Genomic DNA, 18,012 nt, shown 5'->3' with positions numbered 1-18,012 from the left:
TCTATATATATATATATATATATATAGCTTCTTACTATTTATTAAACAAAACCAATTATTATGCATTATATATATATATATATATATATATATATATATATATATATATATATATATAAAATGCATAATAATTGGTTTTGTTTAATAAATAGTAAGAAGCTATCATTTTACTTTGATATACAATATATATATATAAATGCATAATAATTGGTTTTGTTTAATAAATAGTAAGAAGCTATCATTTTACTTTGATATACAATATATATATATATATATATATATATATATATATATATATATATATATATATATATATATATATAATGCATAATAATTGTTTTTGTTTAATAAATAGTAAGAAGCTATCATTTTACTTTGATATACAAGGTAAGTATTTTAATCTCAACATTATAAAATGTTGGCCATGGAGCCACAATTACCACAACACTACAGTCACCACTCACTGTCAACTAAATTTTTCCACATTTGAAAAGTTTGGTTCTTATATAGTTCAAGCATCATGTTTATCAATCGGTCTTTTTCGGTTACGGTAATCGCGATAATTTTAATATCCCTGTCCCAACATTGTTTTTGCCAAAATCCCAAATCGTTGAACTCGTCCATGGCTAATGGTTTTTCCCCGGCTGTAGCAACATGGTATGGGAGCCCGACAGGATCAGGAAGTGGTAATAATCCTAACTAGTTCTAATAATGAATAATAAAAATGAATGAGATAGTTAACAAATTAAAAGCAAATAAAATAAATGAAAGTTGATATTTATATATAAACGAACATGATATTTTATGTACGTGCAGGTGGAGCTTGTGGATTTGCTGACGATGTGGCAACTGCGCCATACAATGGCATGATATCTGCGGGAAACGATAATATATTCAAATCAGGAAAGGGTTGTGGGAGTTGCTATCAGGTGCTGAGAATTCTTTCCATATAAATTTGCGTGTCAAAAAACATAAATTTAATGACCTGGAGATGGCTGCACGAGACATGGAATATCCCCAAGAAGAACTTTGCACCAGTACTCGACATAATGTAATTTAAATGTTGTTATTTCCAGGTAAGATGCAACAAGCATCCCTCTTGTTCAACATATCCGATTACTTTAACCATCACAGATCAGTGTCCCGGTGCCTGCAACAATGTTCCTTACCATTTCGATTTGAGTGGAAAAGCTTTCGGGCTCTTAGCAAAACACGGGCAAGAAGATGCATTGAGAAAAGCTGGAATAATCGACATCGAATTTCAAAGGTATATAAATTTATAACGTTTTCAACATCTTGAAGTTATTTTTCAATAAACATATTTTTTTCTTTCAGGGTGCCATGCAGTCATAAATCAAATATAGTGTTCAAAATCGACGCGGGATCCAACCGTAACTTCTTATCATTTGCAGTGGAGTATGTTAATGCAGATGGGGACCTTGGCGCCATAGAGCTATCGCCTTCAAATTCAAACCCGATAGCAATGAAACAATCGTGGGGTGCGACATGGGAAGCCGGAATACCAGAAGGAGTAAAAGGTCCTTATTCAGTGAAGATAACTACCATTGAATCAAGAAGATCAGTTGTTGCCAGAGATGTTATTCCCGTTGATTGGGCTCCTGGCAAATACTATCATTCAGGTGTTAATCTGTGATGCATCTTATAGAAAACCAGCCAGCTTGCTAATATTTTTTTCTATTTTTGATTCATTAAAATAAAAATAACTGAGCCCTTATATGGGTACTGTTCCCCCTGGATATTTCACAATGTATCGTTTGATTGTGCAGACAATTTCGACACCTTGTAATAAAATAAGCTTTCCGCTGGCTCATTTTCTGCACAATTTTATGTGACGGATCTCCGACCAAACACAATTAATGAGTGAGCATGCCAACCCTATTTTATCATTCACATAAACTCTTGTGAGGCCGTATCATTTACGTAATTAACGAACATGCCAAATTTCATTTTCCAAATTACCTTATATCTTTGTTGGACTCTGACAACAGTTTAATAATTCCCATTTTTTTTTTTATTAATACTTGATAAGACAACAATTCGATTATTCGTACCATCAAGCCCAGAAAATATGCATTGAACGACTAGCTAGGTGAAGAATATCGTTTGTATTCTTAATTATTTTCGCACCAACCTTAATGAAAATTTGTGAATATTTTTATATTTAGAAGTCACAGATTCATGAAAACTAATTATTTATATTTTTTATTCTTTTATTACAAAGTACTATTACTTGGTCGTCATTCTTGTAATAGTTATGAATATTTAACTTTAATGGTGTCGTTAACAAATTATTTCATATTCCAATTTTATTATATATTTGTTTTTTTTTTCCAGATCTTCGTAATTTATCGGTATTATTATTCTAACCATAAACCCCTGAAGGTCTGCAAAGTTAAACCGCACACTAAAGCAGAGACTAATTTGGGTCGAAAACTGTGTATTAGGACCATTTTGGGCCATCTTCTTGGTTCGCGAAAACAACATCAGATCAGGATTTCATAAACATATTCTCACAATTTCATCATCATACCATGTTTACAATTTTTTTTATGACGTAGAAATCCGTAACCGCGTACTGAGTTAACTTCAGCACTAAGACAATAGTCTGCAAACTACGTACGTTAGTCAAGTAAACCATACTGAGCAAACTCTGTGCGACAAGCTAGTCTGAAAAGATGTTGATAGGAGAAATCGAACTACTGACCATTGACCAGACACTCACGTACTCGGCTATTCCACCAATTCAGAGAGCCCCTCGAGAGCTTCATGTTAATATTTAAAAGGAATACATGAATGCTCTCTCAAGCACGACTGCCAAGGGCCGAGGCAAAATACGCTTGAATCTGGTAGACTAAAGCGATTACATGGAATTAAGAAACTATCAATGCATAAAATTTGAGTGCCTTACATTCCAAACCATTGACCTAAATGTATCTTGTCGATGCTACCTGTGGGGCAGTGCCTCCATAGGATCTGGGCAGTTGATTTTAAAAAAATTGGTGGACCCCGCATATGAATTGGTGGACCGACATATGTGTGGTTAAAACTGGGCCTTTGATCTCCTCATGGGGTACTGCCCCATAAGGTAGGGTGAAATATTCCCATTACAAGCCAGTACCCACAAGTTCAGAACAAACGTTAACCGTCTTCAAAACACCGACAACACTTTCTTATTACATAAATATGATTGTAATCACTTCTTGATACCAAATATGATCAAGGCTTTCAGAACGAAGGAAATTTAGTTTTTACAAGATTATCTAAGGATTTTCTTCTAACAATTACATGCAACACGATGAGCTTAATTTGGCGTGGTATCGCATTCGGAATAAAAGTAAAATCAAATGCTACAAATATAAAATAAAAACAAAGCAAAATTTATTTAATAAAAGGACTAAAAGCATAAAAAATATTCAATCAAATTAAATGAAAACAAAAAAATATATGAAAATAAATTTATTTTTAATTACGTAGATTTATCCATATATTTGTGTGATTTGATGACTAATTTTAATTAGATCCATGCAACTCCAACGTCCAATTATATATCCACAGCCAAAATTTATCACTTTCATTACTGGCTTTAAGCAAAAGCAAACTGCGGGAGATCGCTAGAAGTCCATGGGCGGAGCCAGCTAAGGTCCAGTGTGGGCACTTGCCTACACTGGGCCTTAGCTAACTATGTATATATATTATAATTTTTAGGAAAAAAATTAAGTATATATATATATATTATAAGTTGTAAATCAAAAATTTTAAGTTTTGATATTCTAATATTGTGTAATTCCCCCAATTAACTTAAAAAACAACAAAAATATTTCTTTAATTTATAGACTCAAATTTTAGATTTTTTACTTGATAGTACTATTCTGATTGACAATATGTAATATTCTATACAATTTTTTCCACATAAGCCCCATACTTCATATGATTTGATTAATAATCATTCCAATTCATATTAACTAATGTCACATTTTTTATATTCCCAACAAAATCCAGAATTTTATGAAATTTAAGATCGTTTTTTTCATTTAATATTATTCGATCATTCAACTGTTTTATTTTTTTGCAATCGAGAATGAATTTATGCATATTTTTCGTTTGTAAAATTTATATTTTATATCAGATTTTGTTTTGATTGTTGGTTTTGTACGCAATATTTTTTGTCATTTTTCTGATGTTTTCCATCAACTAACAGATGTTTCTGGCTTTGTGTAGCTTGTGTTCTAATCTTACAACACATTTTTTATGGTTTTTGTTTAACCGGTTTTTTTTTTTTTTTTGCTTTATTAATTGTAATATATTATTGCCTACACTGAATAATAATTCTGACTCCGCCCCTGGTAGAACTTACTTAAATTTGTGGGTTGAAGTTAATTAGTTGGTAAACGTATCCAAGTTACATGATTACCTCTTTGATTTCTCAAGGAAAGTGAGATTAATAAATTTGACCATAGAGTTTAATCTGATTCAGCATTAACGCAAGTACGCTTTTGGTTACTTTGTGAATATTATTTCTGCCTCTATATGCTGAAATGGGTTGCTAAGATTGCACCGGGTCACTAGTGAAATGAGAGGGAATGAGTTGTTATCGTATGTACAGAACTTCTTCGAAGACTCTCTGATACAGAGTTCTTATTTCTCTAGCTCGTCCAAAACGAATGGTTTCTTTTTCATTCTTTGAGAGATATAGGTTGCGTATTTTTGTTCCCAAAATCCTGCTGCTAAGTTGAGGGGTTTTGTACACTCTCTGCGAGATTCTGAATATTGTAAACTCATCTTTGATAGTGGATTCAATTGGGGTCGTAACCCTGAACTTTGGACGTAGGATTATTTAAATGAAAACCAAGTAAAATTTGGCATATTCCTGTTTTTGATTGCTTGTTAATTCTACTTTCTTTTCCATCATTCTGGAGGATTTCTTCACACTTATAATAGTAAGAAGCTCTGTTATAATTTTGACAATATAAAAGGCTGGTAATGACCAGTACAAACACAAAGTTTGGTTCATATATATTATAGCATCATGTTCATCATTCTTTTTTTTTTCCCGGTTATAGTAATTGTTGAAATTTTAAGGTTTGTAACACAACATTGTTTTTGCCTGAATCCCGAATCATCGAACTTGTCTATCACCGATGGTCATGCCCCGGGTGTAGCAACATGGTATGGGAAACGCGACGGGACCAGGAAGTGGTAATAGGCATTAGCTTTTATGTACATTACAAAACTAAGTAAGAGACTAGACAAAATTTCTTGGAAAGACATTATATCAATAATACAAAATTAATCACACACACTTTAAAGATAAATTCCTGGCCGCGACACTCATTATCGTACGCTGGAAAAGCAGAGTTGATCAGATCAGTGGTACAAGGAGTGGGCTGTTTCTGGCTTTCGATCCTTCCAATACCGTCTACAATCATTCGGGATGTCTATGCCATGTGCAGGAAGTTTGTTTGGCCAACAAAGCACCCGCCGATTGCTTGGAAAATGGTAAAAGTCGATTGAAGATGGGGGTTTGGGCTTGAAAAACTTGGAGGCGTGGAACAAAGCGCTAGCTACTCACAAAAACACTTTGGAAAATACACTTTAACAAAGATGGCTTGTGGATTGTCTGGGTGAATCATATCTATCGTAACATCTCACAGTATTTGGTATTGGGATTGGCATAGAGATGAATCTCCACTTATTAAGCAGCTGATTTGAATCCATGATGCGATAGTTCAAAGACAGGGTTCAGTGGACGGGGCAATTAATATGTTGGACAGCTGGTTCAATGGTCATGGAGTTATGTCTTGTGTCTATAATTTCTTTGCTGGGAGTGTGGGGATTTGGCCATGGAAACCTTTACTCCAGAAAGCTTGCATCCCACCGAAACATGGCTTTGCATTATGGATGTACGCTCATGGTAAGCTTCCCACCCGTGATAGGCTTGAATTTGTGGAGGACAAAACATGTGTACTATGTAATGGTGCAACCGAAAATTTGGCACACCTATTCTTCTTGTGTCCGATTACAGGGATGCTTTGGGTGGGAATTAAACATTGGCTTGGAATGAAGAAACTAATGGGCCCCAAAGCTGCAATTCTACTGGCGTTTAGAGGAGTGTATCGGGAGAATTCCACGCTAGCTAAGATGCACTACTCGGCCTTTGTAGCTACGGTTCACCAGGTGTGGAACGTAAGAAATAGAGCCATGTTCAAAAATGAGAAGCCAGATATCGAATCAACAAGTAAGATCGAGATATTTATTTTACGTTACTTTCCTAGTTCAATTGAAGTATCTATTATTTTGCTTTAGTTAGTTACTTAGTTGTTTGATATTTGAGTTCTTCTATCTTATGAGGAAGCCCAGTGTACTTGTATAATTACGTTTTACCTTATTAATGAATGTTGTTTTCATTAAAAAAAAGATTAATCACAAAATGAGTGCAACGTTTGCTATTATAAAGTAAATAAAATAAAGGGAAGGAAGGACATCCTTAGATGGATAAATAATCATAATATATTTATGTCCTTCAGGCACAGTTTGTGGATTTGCAGATGATGTAGCAACTGCATCATACGACGGTTATCCACATGGAGGAAACAAAAATATATTTAAATCAGGATATGGTTGCGAGAGTTGCTATCAGGTGCTTAGATTCTTTTAATATAGTTGTTAGGATCAGATGATTGTTTAGAAGAGGAATTAAATGAACACTCTGATCAACTTTCTTTTGCTTCTAAAATATTAAAATATGTGCTTCAAATTTTTTTAGGAGTCCGAAACTGCTCTCGATCTTTGAAAATGTAGCGGACTACTTAAAAGTGCGGAAACAGTACTTGATGAAACTTAAAGACTGTATAAGGTAAAATAACAAGAGGTTTGTTTCTGAAAGTTTGAAGGAAAACCCTTTTACGTCTCTTCTTCTTCTGTTTCCAAAAGATACAACTAAAAGACTTTAATCAATAGACACTTGTACAAATCTTAAAATTCAGTAAGAATTACTCTTGTATAGTGAAATTGATCTTAGTATTACAACTCAACAAACACCCTTAGCTTCTTGTTCAGGTTCTCCGTTACCTTTAACCACCCTCAATGAGTGTCCCGGTGCTTGCAACAATGTCCCTTATCATTTTGATTTGAGTGGAAAAGCTTTCAGGTTGTTTGTATGTGTGTGTGTACGCGCGCGCGTGCAGGGTTCCATGCAACTATAAATCAAATATAGTATTTAAAATTGACGAGGTTTCCAACCCTAATCATCTAGCATTTGTAGTGGAGTCCGATTCATTGTAATGAAATAAGATTTGTTCTAGCGCATGTTTCTATCGGGTTTTCTTCATTTTTAAATCAGCATACTCTTCTTTTTTCTTATTTTTTTCTTTTTTCCTTTCAGTTTTACTTTTACTAATATTTCTAATTATAAAATGACTTGTTTGGAGTGAGATCATCAATGTTCTTGCCAAGAAAGCAGTGCTTCAATTGGATTCCTCTTTGTTAATCACCAATTTGTGGATAACCAATGGAGGATAACAACGATTGGTTAACTCGCAAACATGTTAGAATATTTTTTAGCCGATCTTGAACTCTAATCTTAATTCAATTAGCAGAAAATATTAAAATTTTCTAGAGCTCGATCCAAACCTTAACATTTCCATGATTTTCGGCTTGAGTCGATACGTGCCCACCCACCCCTAGTCTATTCTAGCATAGACATTGAATCCAGCCATATATTTGATATTACCCACACACACACACCCCTACATTCAATGCCTTGCATAGACATTGAATCTAGGCATATATTTAATTTTTGCATCGCTTGCCTTACGAAAATATGTAATAATCAGCTCTTAAATGACCTTCCTGTGGTCATTTTCATCCTCACCTTCAATGGTGCATTGTCACACGCGCGCGCGTACACACACTGAATTATGTCTAGAAAACAACTTTTTTCATGCAAAAAAAATCATTAAATAATGATAGAAAAAATTGTGTTTACTTCATATAATAATCTATGCTATTTTACTAAGTTTGAGACACTTAAGCTAACTAACTTTGGTGTCATGGTCTGTTTTAATAATTATATATATTAATAAAATATTAAAATTTTAATATAAGTTATATGTAGTTCAGCAGATAGAGTAATTGTTTCTTTGGATTTAGGAGTTATATGTTCAATTCTTACTGAGGTTAATTTTCTATTCTTTTATTTTTCAATTTATTTTTTATTTTATATATCAAAATTACAGTGCAGTCCAACACTATTTCTTATCATTATATTTTGATCCTTATTATAAATATAAATCAAATGAATTATAAAAAATATCATACAAGCACGCAACGCGTGTATCTGTGCACTAATTCTGATAAATTACATGCTACGTATTCCATTGTCGATTGAGAATAAAAAAAATATCTATATTTATTTATTATTATGAGGCATGAGTCGGGGTAAAAAAGGATGACTTAATTTGTTCCCCAACCAAAGCACATTAACCTAAAATCTCCGATCCATAGTTTTGTGGCCCACTGCCTTACATTATTATGTATGTATTGCAAAAGTTGCTTTTGTAGAAATTTTCTGAGGGTGGGGTTTTGCTATTCGTTTAAAACCAATCATATGACCTACCACGTGGCATTGAAGATATTAGGACCAAAAAAAGGACACATTTATTTTTAATTTTTTTAAAAAAAATTGGGTCCAAAGGAGATGTCCTTATCCATATATAATATAATGTGACTTTTAAAAAAAAAAACAAATTGTAAAACAAATTTCTTAAGTTATTAAGACATAACTCCCCAATCTATCAATTAAGACACATACCTATCCATAATAAGTTAAAATGTAAATTTCTATTAAGACACATAGCTGTCCATAATAAGTTAAAATGTAAATTTTTAATAAGCTTCAAGGGTATAGTCCATATGATTTGGATATCTCTATACCCTTTAATCTCATCGACAATATTTGTCGAATTTCTTTTTAAAAAAAATAAAAATAAAAAAATTGGAATATCAAATATCCCATTTTTTTTATTTACCTACATGCGCTTAACTGAAAATGGGAGTGAGATTAATCGACTTTTGAATAGAAGTAATGAAGTATGTATGACATCTAAAATATTTCTTTCTATTGACAAAAACTTGTGTGAGACGGTTTCACGGGTCGTATTTTGTGAGACGGATTTCTTATTTGGGTCATCCATGAAAAAGTATTACTTTTTATGATAAGAGTATTACTTTTTATTGTGAATATCGACCATTCTCACAGATAAAGATTCGTGAGACCGTCTCACAAGAGACCTACTCCTTTCTATTTGATGTATGTTGCCAAATTTTAACATTTGGATTCCTCGTCGTGTGATTTTTCGCTGAAATATAAGGTTTCATCGATTTAGGGTATGAAAACTAACTTAAGGTGGAGCAGAGACTGATTACCTAAGCCTTAGATACACGAAATGTTGGAGCAAGTCTCTCCTCTCTCGTGCTTTATGGATATTCATGCAATGTTAGGTCACCAATAAATGTATATTTATGACTTAATTGAAACTACTGAACCATTGTTCTTTCGCTGGCTAGTTATTCGTATATTTATTGATGATATCCAGGTCGATTGTGTGAGTTTGGTGGACAATCTACCGAGAAGATATTGTTACTTTTTCTGTGAAGATTTTTCATAATAATAAAATATATTTATCAAAGTTTATTAAAATAACATATATATAAATTTTTAGCAAAATTCAAAAATCCAAATAATCATATATATATATATATATATATTATATAACTAAAAATCAAATTTAAAATATAAAAAATAATTTTTTTGAAAGAAAATAATCAAATTTTGAAAAAATAAAATAAAAAAGAAATGAACCGGTCACGAGTTCGATTCGATTTTAAAAGATTTGATTCAAATTACATCCTAAAAGCTAAAAATATATCGCGTAAAATCAATTGCATATAAATTTGAGTGAGTCTCATGGAAAATCGTCTCACGGATCATAATCTGTGAGACGGGTCAACACTACTCATATTCACAATAAAAAGTAATACTTTTAACATAAAAAGTAGTACTTTTTCATGGGTGACTCAAAAAAAGATCCGTCTAACAAATACGACCCGTGAGACCGTCTCACAAACAAAAATTTTTGCATATAAATTTTTGTGGTTATTTTGCAATTTTGTGAGGGCGGAAAACAGAAATGCTATTTGGCCAAACTTTAATTAAACCGAAAAGTGAGTGTCTTACTTGTTACCACGTCCCCTTGGACAAATAATTAACCGTACCGAAACCACCACAAAAGAACTGCTCAAAAGCAGAACGGGAGTCTCTCATTTCTCTCCACAATCCAAATCAAAAGTACGGCTTGGAGATTTGAAGGGAGATCGAAAGTGGTGGAAGTCCAAGTTAGAGCTAGATTCGTTCCCTCTTAGCTTTCACAGGCTCGCAAAGACTCTTTCCTTTGTTGCATAGATTCGACTCTTTTGGCATTTTACCTGCACGGCAAGTGTTCGGGACTGTGTTTCAGCGGAAGGAGATGCCTAGGCCTGGTCCAAGACCGTATGAGTGTGTGAAAAGGGCTTGGCATAGCGACAGACACCAACCCTTGAGAGGATTGATTATCCAGCAGATTTTCAGGTTCTGGGTTTTGTTCTGCTTGGGTTGATTTCCTTGTTTGTTGAGGTAAAAATAAATAAAATTATTCCCTGTTTTTTAGCAGGCTTGTGCATGAAAATCACTGTGGTGCAACCAAGAAAAATAGAGAATGGCTGGAGAAGCTGCCTATTGTGGTCTTGAAATCAGAGGAAATTATTTACTCCAAAGCCAATTCTGAGGTTCAGTTGTTTAGTTTTTCCTTTGATTCAATGCGGGTTGACTTGGAATTTTTTTTTTTAAATGGTGTTCAAATTCTGGTTTTTACCCGTGTTCATATGATGTTTTGCTTTGGGTAGGCTGAGTATTCTAGTCTTGAAACGCTATGGGACCGGGTTAATGAAGCCATTGATACGATCATTAGGAAAGAAGAGAGTACAGAGACTGGAGGGCTTTTGCCTCCTTGTGTTGAAGGTGCTCATCTTGTTTGTTTTCTATGAACATTTTTTGATTTTAGTCGCTGTTTCTTTTGATAGCGTTTTGCTTCTTTTTTTTTTTTTTTATTCTTGATTATTGTTAGTTTAAATGGTTGTTAAAGTGGGATAGTGATATGTTCTGATATAAAATGAACTGTGTTGTTCAGCTGCACTTAATTTGGGATGTGTTCCAGTAAGAGCTTCGAGAAGCCAAAGGAACAATAACCCGAGATCTTACCTCCGACCAAGAAATCAAGAATCATTTGATTTGTCTCCAAATGTTTCAAATGAGAATGCCACTGAACACCATTCTATACAGATACCTACACATACAGGCAATATCTCAATGTTCAAGAAACCGTCTAAAGTAGATTCTCCACGGTTAGTTTCAGAGTCTAACAAGTGTCTAACTTTAGATGCTAACAAAGGCATGGCATCTTTATGCGAAAAACTTCCTGGTATCGGCAGTAATTGGTGTACTGAATTGGGATCTAACAATTTGGTCAACATGGATTCTATATATCCCTTGTACTATGGTAACTTCAAACCAGAAGCTTCTCAGTTGGGCTTCCAAGAATCCCAAAAATCTGATGCTATAATCTTTGGCGTTCCTATTTTTTCTTCAGTTGCTAAACCTGCAGAAATCGGTAGCTTGCAAAATCTATTCCCTTGTGCTGCAGATTCAGGCATTACTCGAGGAACTTTGCTACCTGATCCAAAGGACATCAAGGGAAAGGAACCTCAAATAGGGTGTGACTTGTCCTTGAGATTGGGTCGGTTTTCAGGGTCAAACTCGAGTAGGGAAAACTTTCCTGGTTATGGAACCGATAGCGTTGTTTGTAGAGTTTCTCAGGTCGAAAACCGGCCCAACTTTAAGGAGTTCCATTTCTTTCCTGTTGAATCTTCCTCGGCCTATGATCCATCCATGCTGCATAAAGGTAATCGGAATTATGAGGTTGAAAGTCCAAACGGGGAAGAAGTTTCTAGAAAGCGTAAGCTCGGTAGTGGAGATGCAGACCATGAACTATGTTTTTGGTCACAAGATTATATTTCTAATCGTTTTGATGGTCAAATGAAAAGTTCAGGCTTGTAGACAATTGCTTTATTTTATGCGGCATGATTATTTTTTTCGAGAGGAAAATGAAGTATCGCGAATGCATTATAGTTTTCTTGAGCCCTTTTTGTGACTCATCCTTTCAAGCTATAAACTAGATAGTACTCTTCTGAACGAGAGGGCCTAATTTTATCGGCATCGGAAATATGAGCAATTTTAAATCAATCTAGTAATTAATAACCATCGATGGACGGCATATTGATGAACATGGTGTAAGCTCACCATGTTTGCTTGCATGGTTGCATGTGATAAAGGTATTATTTCTTCAGACACTTGAATTCTCTGCTCGAATTGATAAACGATTCATAAGATGGTATTATCTTCCCTTGTTCTTTTTTTTTTTTTGGTTTGCTACTACAAGCTTCTTTGTTACCCCATATTGCTTGTTTTTAAAGTATTCGCGTTCTTAATCTAATTCGGGATGATGTTCAGTAATTGGCATGATATACCAGAGACGAAAATTGCAATGACGAGGTTCCATTTCACGACAAGAACGGAAGTTCGTTGATAACTTCTGCAAATATGTTGTGAATGTAAAGATTGTTGCCTTCAATTATACATGTTTGTTATCATTTCACTCGAATGATATTGTGCAGGAGGCAGTCTATTACACGTTGGGACAACTTTCAAACAATTATTTTTGGTCGTTTGGATTTTCTGTGTGCTTTATAATAATTTAGAACAGACGATAGAAGAAGTCTGTGCAATGCCATGTGATCAATGCCAGGTTGGTGGTGACAATGGTGTTGTACAACTTGTATGTGATGTATCATATTCTTGAAGCTTTTGGGGCACTGTCTGTTTCTGCAAAATGGTTCAAAAAGAGAGGATGAAAACGGAAAGGGAGTGCTCTGGAAATTTTGGTCGGATCATTGACATTTAATATTTTATTTTTTTATAAATAATCAAAATGAAAAAAAGGGGTTGCTTGCAACTAAATGAACAAAAGATTAATGAGAATTATATATAATGACTTTGGAGCGATATATTAAATTTGTGGAGTCTACGAAAGGGCAGGATAGAATGGGTCCTATCGAGGTTAAATTAAGTGGATGTGATGTTTGACAACACATTAACACCAACATTGGTTACATTGAGGGACGGGACTATCCAAAAAATTTCCATGGAGAGAGGCAGTGGTCCCTAGTAAGAATTCGTGCCATGCCTTGGGGAAAGGAAGACTTTTCCAATTCAATTAGTCAGCATGGGGCCTTATTCACGTCTTCCCCTAATTTCGTCCCATTCTCCTCCAAAAAAAAAAAAAAAAAAAAAAAAATCGTCCCATTATACCTTTGTTTTCCCATCCAAACAAAATCATGCTAGCCATATATCCGCGATGCCGTGAAATTTCAATCTTTTATCAATTAGATTCGCATTTTTATTGATTGTTCATGGTGGATGATATATTTGTTAGAATAGATGTCAAGAAATTAACTTGTGGTTTGAAATTATCGATTATCGTGCAAAAACAATTTTTATTTTAATGATATTTTATGATTTTATTAATTTATCTATATAATATGCAAGTTGCATAGATAAAATATTTGAATATTATATAGGTACCAGAAGATCTGTCTCGCAACGTAAGATCATGGAAATCATTAAGAAGTGTACCTTATATTTTAAACATTTTACTAGTCGAATCAGCCATCTAAAATAATTATAAATATTGCTTGAGCTAGAGACTAATATATGTTATATAAGCATTATGTTTCATTGGTAAGGGCAGTGTTTTTATAACCGGACCGTTAATCGAACCGGTCAAGCCTTAAAAAATGGTTCAACCGGTTCAACCAGTTCCACCGAACGGTCGAACCGGATCAATAAAATTAATATTTTATTTATTTTATATAATAAATAAAATAGTAAAATATTGATTATTTATGTTTTTATAGTTTTTACTTAATTTTTAAGATGAAAATTACAACAAATATCCAAATAAACACCACTTTTCCTAGTTTTTCCGGGTTTTAACCGGTTTCCGGTTTTTCCGGTTTTTTCCGGTTTAACCGGATTTTAACCGGTTTTTTTTGGTTAAACCGGTTTTCCGGTTTTTTCCTTATCTCCGGACCGGTCTGGAGGCCGGTTAGCGGTTGAACCGGTCCGACCGGCCGGTCCGGTCCGGTTTTGAAAACAGTGGGTAAGGGCATGAATATGTCCACTCATATAGATGATGATCATATAATGATGCGCTGAACAACTCTCCCTCTGACTGTCCAAGTAGTTATTACTTATCAAGTGAAATGGTCCGCAGTTATGATTGTATATCATTATTCTTTAGACGCGGAACAACGTAAAAGCTCTACGTACTAGTATGCACTTTGATCTGTTTGTCGACTCTATTGAAAGTCATCAAATGGCGAGATCGGGTGTAGTTTCGAAATACATATGAGTCAATCATTGTAGTCAGGAATTCACCGTTTACCTATAGTGAAGATATCATATGTGACCTGATGAGTTAATAGTACAAAGAATATCTTATAAGAATAAGCAACATGCTTTAGGAAAATATGTTTTCCTAATTACACATTCCATGTCCTTGTTATTACTCAAAGATATATCACATCATTATGAATTCATTTGCAACTCTCAATATACCAATGGTTGCAGATTCGATCGATAAAAATTTGATCTTCGAAATTTCAATTTTCATTATAAGAACAAGATTTGTACAATCAGTTCATCGACATCGTTTGATCGTTGATCGTTATAATGAGTTCACAATTATTTATTTAGTAAATTTAGAATCTAATAATTATATATATATATATATATATATATATATATATATATATATATATATATATATATATATGTATAGGCGCATTATCAATAGTTGATTTTGCAGGATATATACAACATGAGAATTTTAATTAACTAATGAAAACAGGTATCCTAAAGGGATTATGATTACGAATCCTAACATGAGTTGGATTCCTGATGTGATCAAAAATCAATACTTATAAATATTTCATTGAGTGTCATATGAAATAACACAAGTTTTACACACAGATTTTGGCAGACAAGTCTCATTTCCTCTCTCAAATAAATTTCGGCCACCTTATTTTTTTCACAAAGAAAATTATGACCACTTCCACGACCACATCTCTGCCGGATTTCTGAAATTCCGACGATCCATTCTCGACACAAAATTGTTTAAGATCTCTAGTGTGATCTAAACAAGAAATACAGTCTACGATCGCCGACTTGATTAGGCGATCAATGGCGAGAGACCCGTTCGCAGAGATTTACAAGAAGAACCAACTCCGCTAATCCCGGACTGATTTTATGTCCAGCGCTAAATACGAAAAAATAAACAGATGTAAATACCCTATGAATATTTTAAATCATATGACGCTTAAGGAACATTTTAAACGTCAAAACTAAATTTTAAATTTTCCGCTGTACCTTGAGTCCGAGAAAACGGTACTAACTCTTATTTGTGGTATAATGTCATAATTTTCTTCCAATAGTGATACCTCTGTAAGGGCCCGGGTCATCACTGACCCGGGGTATCAGTTGGATAGCCCAGATCAGAAGCCGGCTTCCCGGGCACTTCTTCCGGCCTCTCCTCTCCCGAGCTCTCATATAAGTATCCGGGTAACCGACTACCCGGGCCACCTCGAGAATTGAACCACACTCGAAGAATTGAACCACACTCGAGTATGATTGATACATGCCGTCTAATCTGTTAGAACAACTTGGGCTTGGAGTGTCCTAGAAGTCATCAGAAGCTAGAGTATGAGCAACCGACTTGCCATACTTAGTAGGTGGCACCGGAATCAAGGTACATTAACCTACCTCATTTTCTACTATAAATAGCAGGTATACTTCTCATTTAATGATTTCTGAAATTTTTCAATTCTCAAGCATTACACATATTTTCTCTCAAATATTGCTTGTGTTCACTGAAAAACCTGCTGACTTAAGCATCGGAGTGACCACGCCGGACACCCCTCCGACGCCCATTCACAAGTTACTTTCTTATTTACAGGTGTTGTCCAAGTCATTATCTTCACTCAAAATTCTCAAACACTATAAATTGTTGATTTGATCCGTTGAAGCTCTTTTCCCGGCTCATCCATTTCAGCGAGATCACATCAAATAGGAAATATGTTTGAGTCGAGTGATAGCGAAAAAAGCTCACTCGTGTAATAAAAAGAAACAAACCCCTCCTATCTGTAAACTTAGAGAAATTCTCAACCAAAAAAAACAGAAAAGAGAAATAGTTCATTAATGTAATTAAATGGACTTATAAAATTGTACAAGAATTATTCGTAGAAGGACTGCCTAGTCTCTCTTTTTTTCAGATCAAAGGACTATCTAGTCGTGAAGGACAGAACCTATTTACTAAATTTAAATGAACTTTATAAGTATTTCAGCTGCCCCCATCTCTATTAACTTCCGTATTTCGTTTCCTACAATAATTATCCACGACTTTCAATATACTTCATATTTTCCCTGTGTGCGAGGGGGATTTGAGATAAATAAATAAACTTTGTTAAATTCATCTATTTGTTTAAACAGGTGTGGCTTGAACGTACGATCAAAATTCTCTCTAGAGATTTTTTGTGCTATCTTTGGAATGCAAAGTCGCACATTTTGAACCTGAATTCAAACATTTGCTTAATGAAATAAAACTTGATAATTAAATTTGCATCCAACGAGTAGAGGGAATTCAAACTTTAAGTGAAGCACAAAATAATTTATGTTTCCAATAGGCCAAAAGAAAATATAAAATAAAAATCCAAGACCGAGCACAACCAACATTTGGTTCGATTCAGTTCGTTGGCACCCATACTATCAATGTGGTTCAGCCAAATATTCTTGAACGCATCCTCTAATTTGGGTACTGTGGGATAGTTCTTTTTAGGTAAAGGGAAAGCGGGCATGAGCCGGGCGACTGAGCCGGGAAGCTTGCCCTGAAGAGGACTCTGTAAGCCCAAATTAGTTTGAGGATTTTCCTATGGAGAAGCTGGGGATATATCAAACTTTACTGAGGATCTTTTAGTGTTAAGTCCCCAACCCCTGGTCCAGTTACAATTAGTATCAAGGATCCGAACACAATGATAGAAGTATGTACAATAACTAGTGTGCTTCTGACTGAGTTTTCAAAAGTAAGCACGCGAGAGGAGGACTGCCACATCCACTCAGAACCAGCACTTCCCAAAAGGCAAATGCTGCTCCACCACAAGGCAAGTTTTACACACACGCTCGGCGACTAGCCCACAACACTGAACATTTCTTACAATCTAAGTCCATGATTCTAACATGCTGTTCCGTTACTGCACGAAAAAATGTCTAGTGCATACAAACGTAGCTAGAAACATGGATTCAGTGTTCTTCAATGTGTAGGTTGCGACAGAGACTGTGCAATTCAAAGAGGATTCAACTGAATAAAGAAAAGAACATTTGTCCTCAACAAGGCCCAGAAACCACCCGAATTCACCGTATATGCTTGGCAACAAAAATATAATGGAGAATTTGAAACAGGCAAGCTATATATTTTATATACATATATGAGAAAAAGCAAAAAAATTTATAGAGGAGGTCATGGTAATTTTAAATCAAATTAATCGACATTTAAATCTTTCGAGATAAATTAATAAGACGAAGCAACAAAACAAATATTAAAATATACAAGCATGAGATGTGTTAAGACTTGAGAGGATGAACTATCCATTCAATTGACTAAGTTCAAGGTTTAAAATTCACTGTGCGCTAGTCGGACGCTAGACTAGCGCCTAGCGTCTAAGCCGCTTAGGCTTAGACCTTAGACGCTAGGACTGCTGATAGACGTGATAAAAAAGAATTTTAAAAAT

General features: G+C 34.5%; 2 protein-coding genes across 2 annotated transcripts; both read left to right on the top strand.

Annotated features, from left to right (window-relative positions):
- The first annotated feature begins 409 nt into the window (after positions 1 to 409).
- On the top strand, positions 410 to 1,696 carry LOC140837954 (expansin-B6-like). Its single transcript, XM_073204029.1, has 4 exons — positions 410 to 686; positions 817 to 929; positions 1,077 to 1,267; positions 1,336 to 1,696. The coding sequence occupies exons 1-4, from the start codon at positions 521 to 523 to the stop codon at positions 1,652 to 1,654; spliced, it is 789 nt and encodes a 262-aa protein (XP_073060130.1). The 5' UTR covers positions 410 to 520; the 3' UTR covers positions 1,655 to 1,696.
- An 8,554-nt stretch (positions 1,697 to 10,250) lies between these two features.
- LOC140839644 (uncharacterized) lies at positions 10,251 to 12,244 on the top strand. The gene is made up of 4 exons (XM_073206484.1): positions 10,251 to 10,645; positions 10,728 to 10,842; positions 10,960 to 11,074; positions 11,244 to 12,244. Exons 1-4 carry the CDS (start codon positions 10,545 to 10,547, stop codon positions 12,167 to 12,169), a joined length of 1,257 nt encoding a protein of 418 aa, XP_073062585.1. The 5' UTR covers positions 10,251 to 10,544; the 3' UTR covers positions 12,170 to 12,244.
- The last annotated feature ends 5,768 nt before the right edge of the window (positions 12,245 to 18,012 follow it).

This window comes from Primulina eburnea, chromosome 8 (assembly GCF_022965805.1).
Source record: "Primulina eburnea isolate SZY01 chromosome 8, ASM2296580v1, whole genome shotgun sequence".
Classification (NCBI taxonomy): Eukaryota; Viridiplantae; Streptophyta; class Magnoliopsida; order Lamiales; family Gesneriaceae; genus Primulina; species Primulina eburnea.
This window is presented reverse-complemented; position numbering and strand designations above follow the sequence as displayed.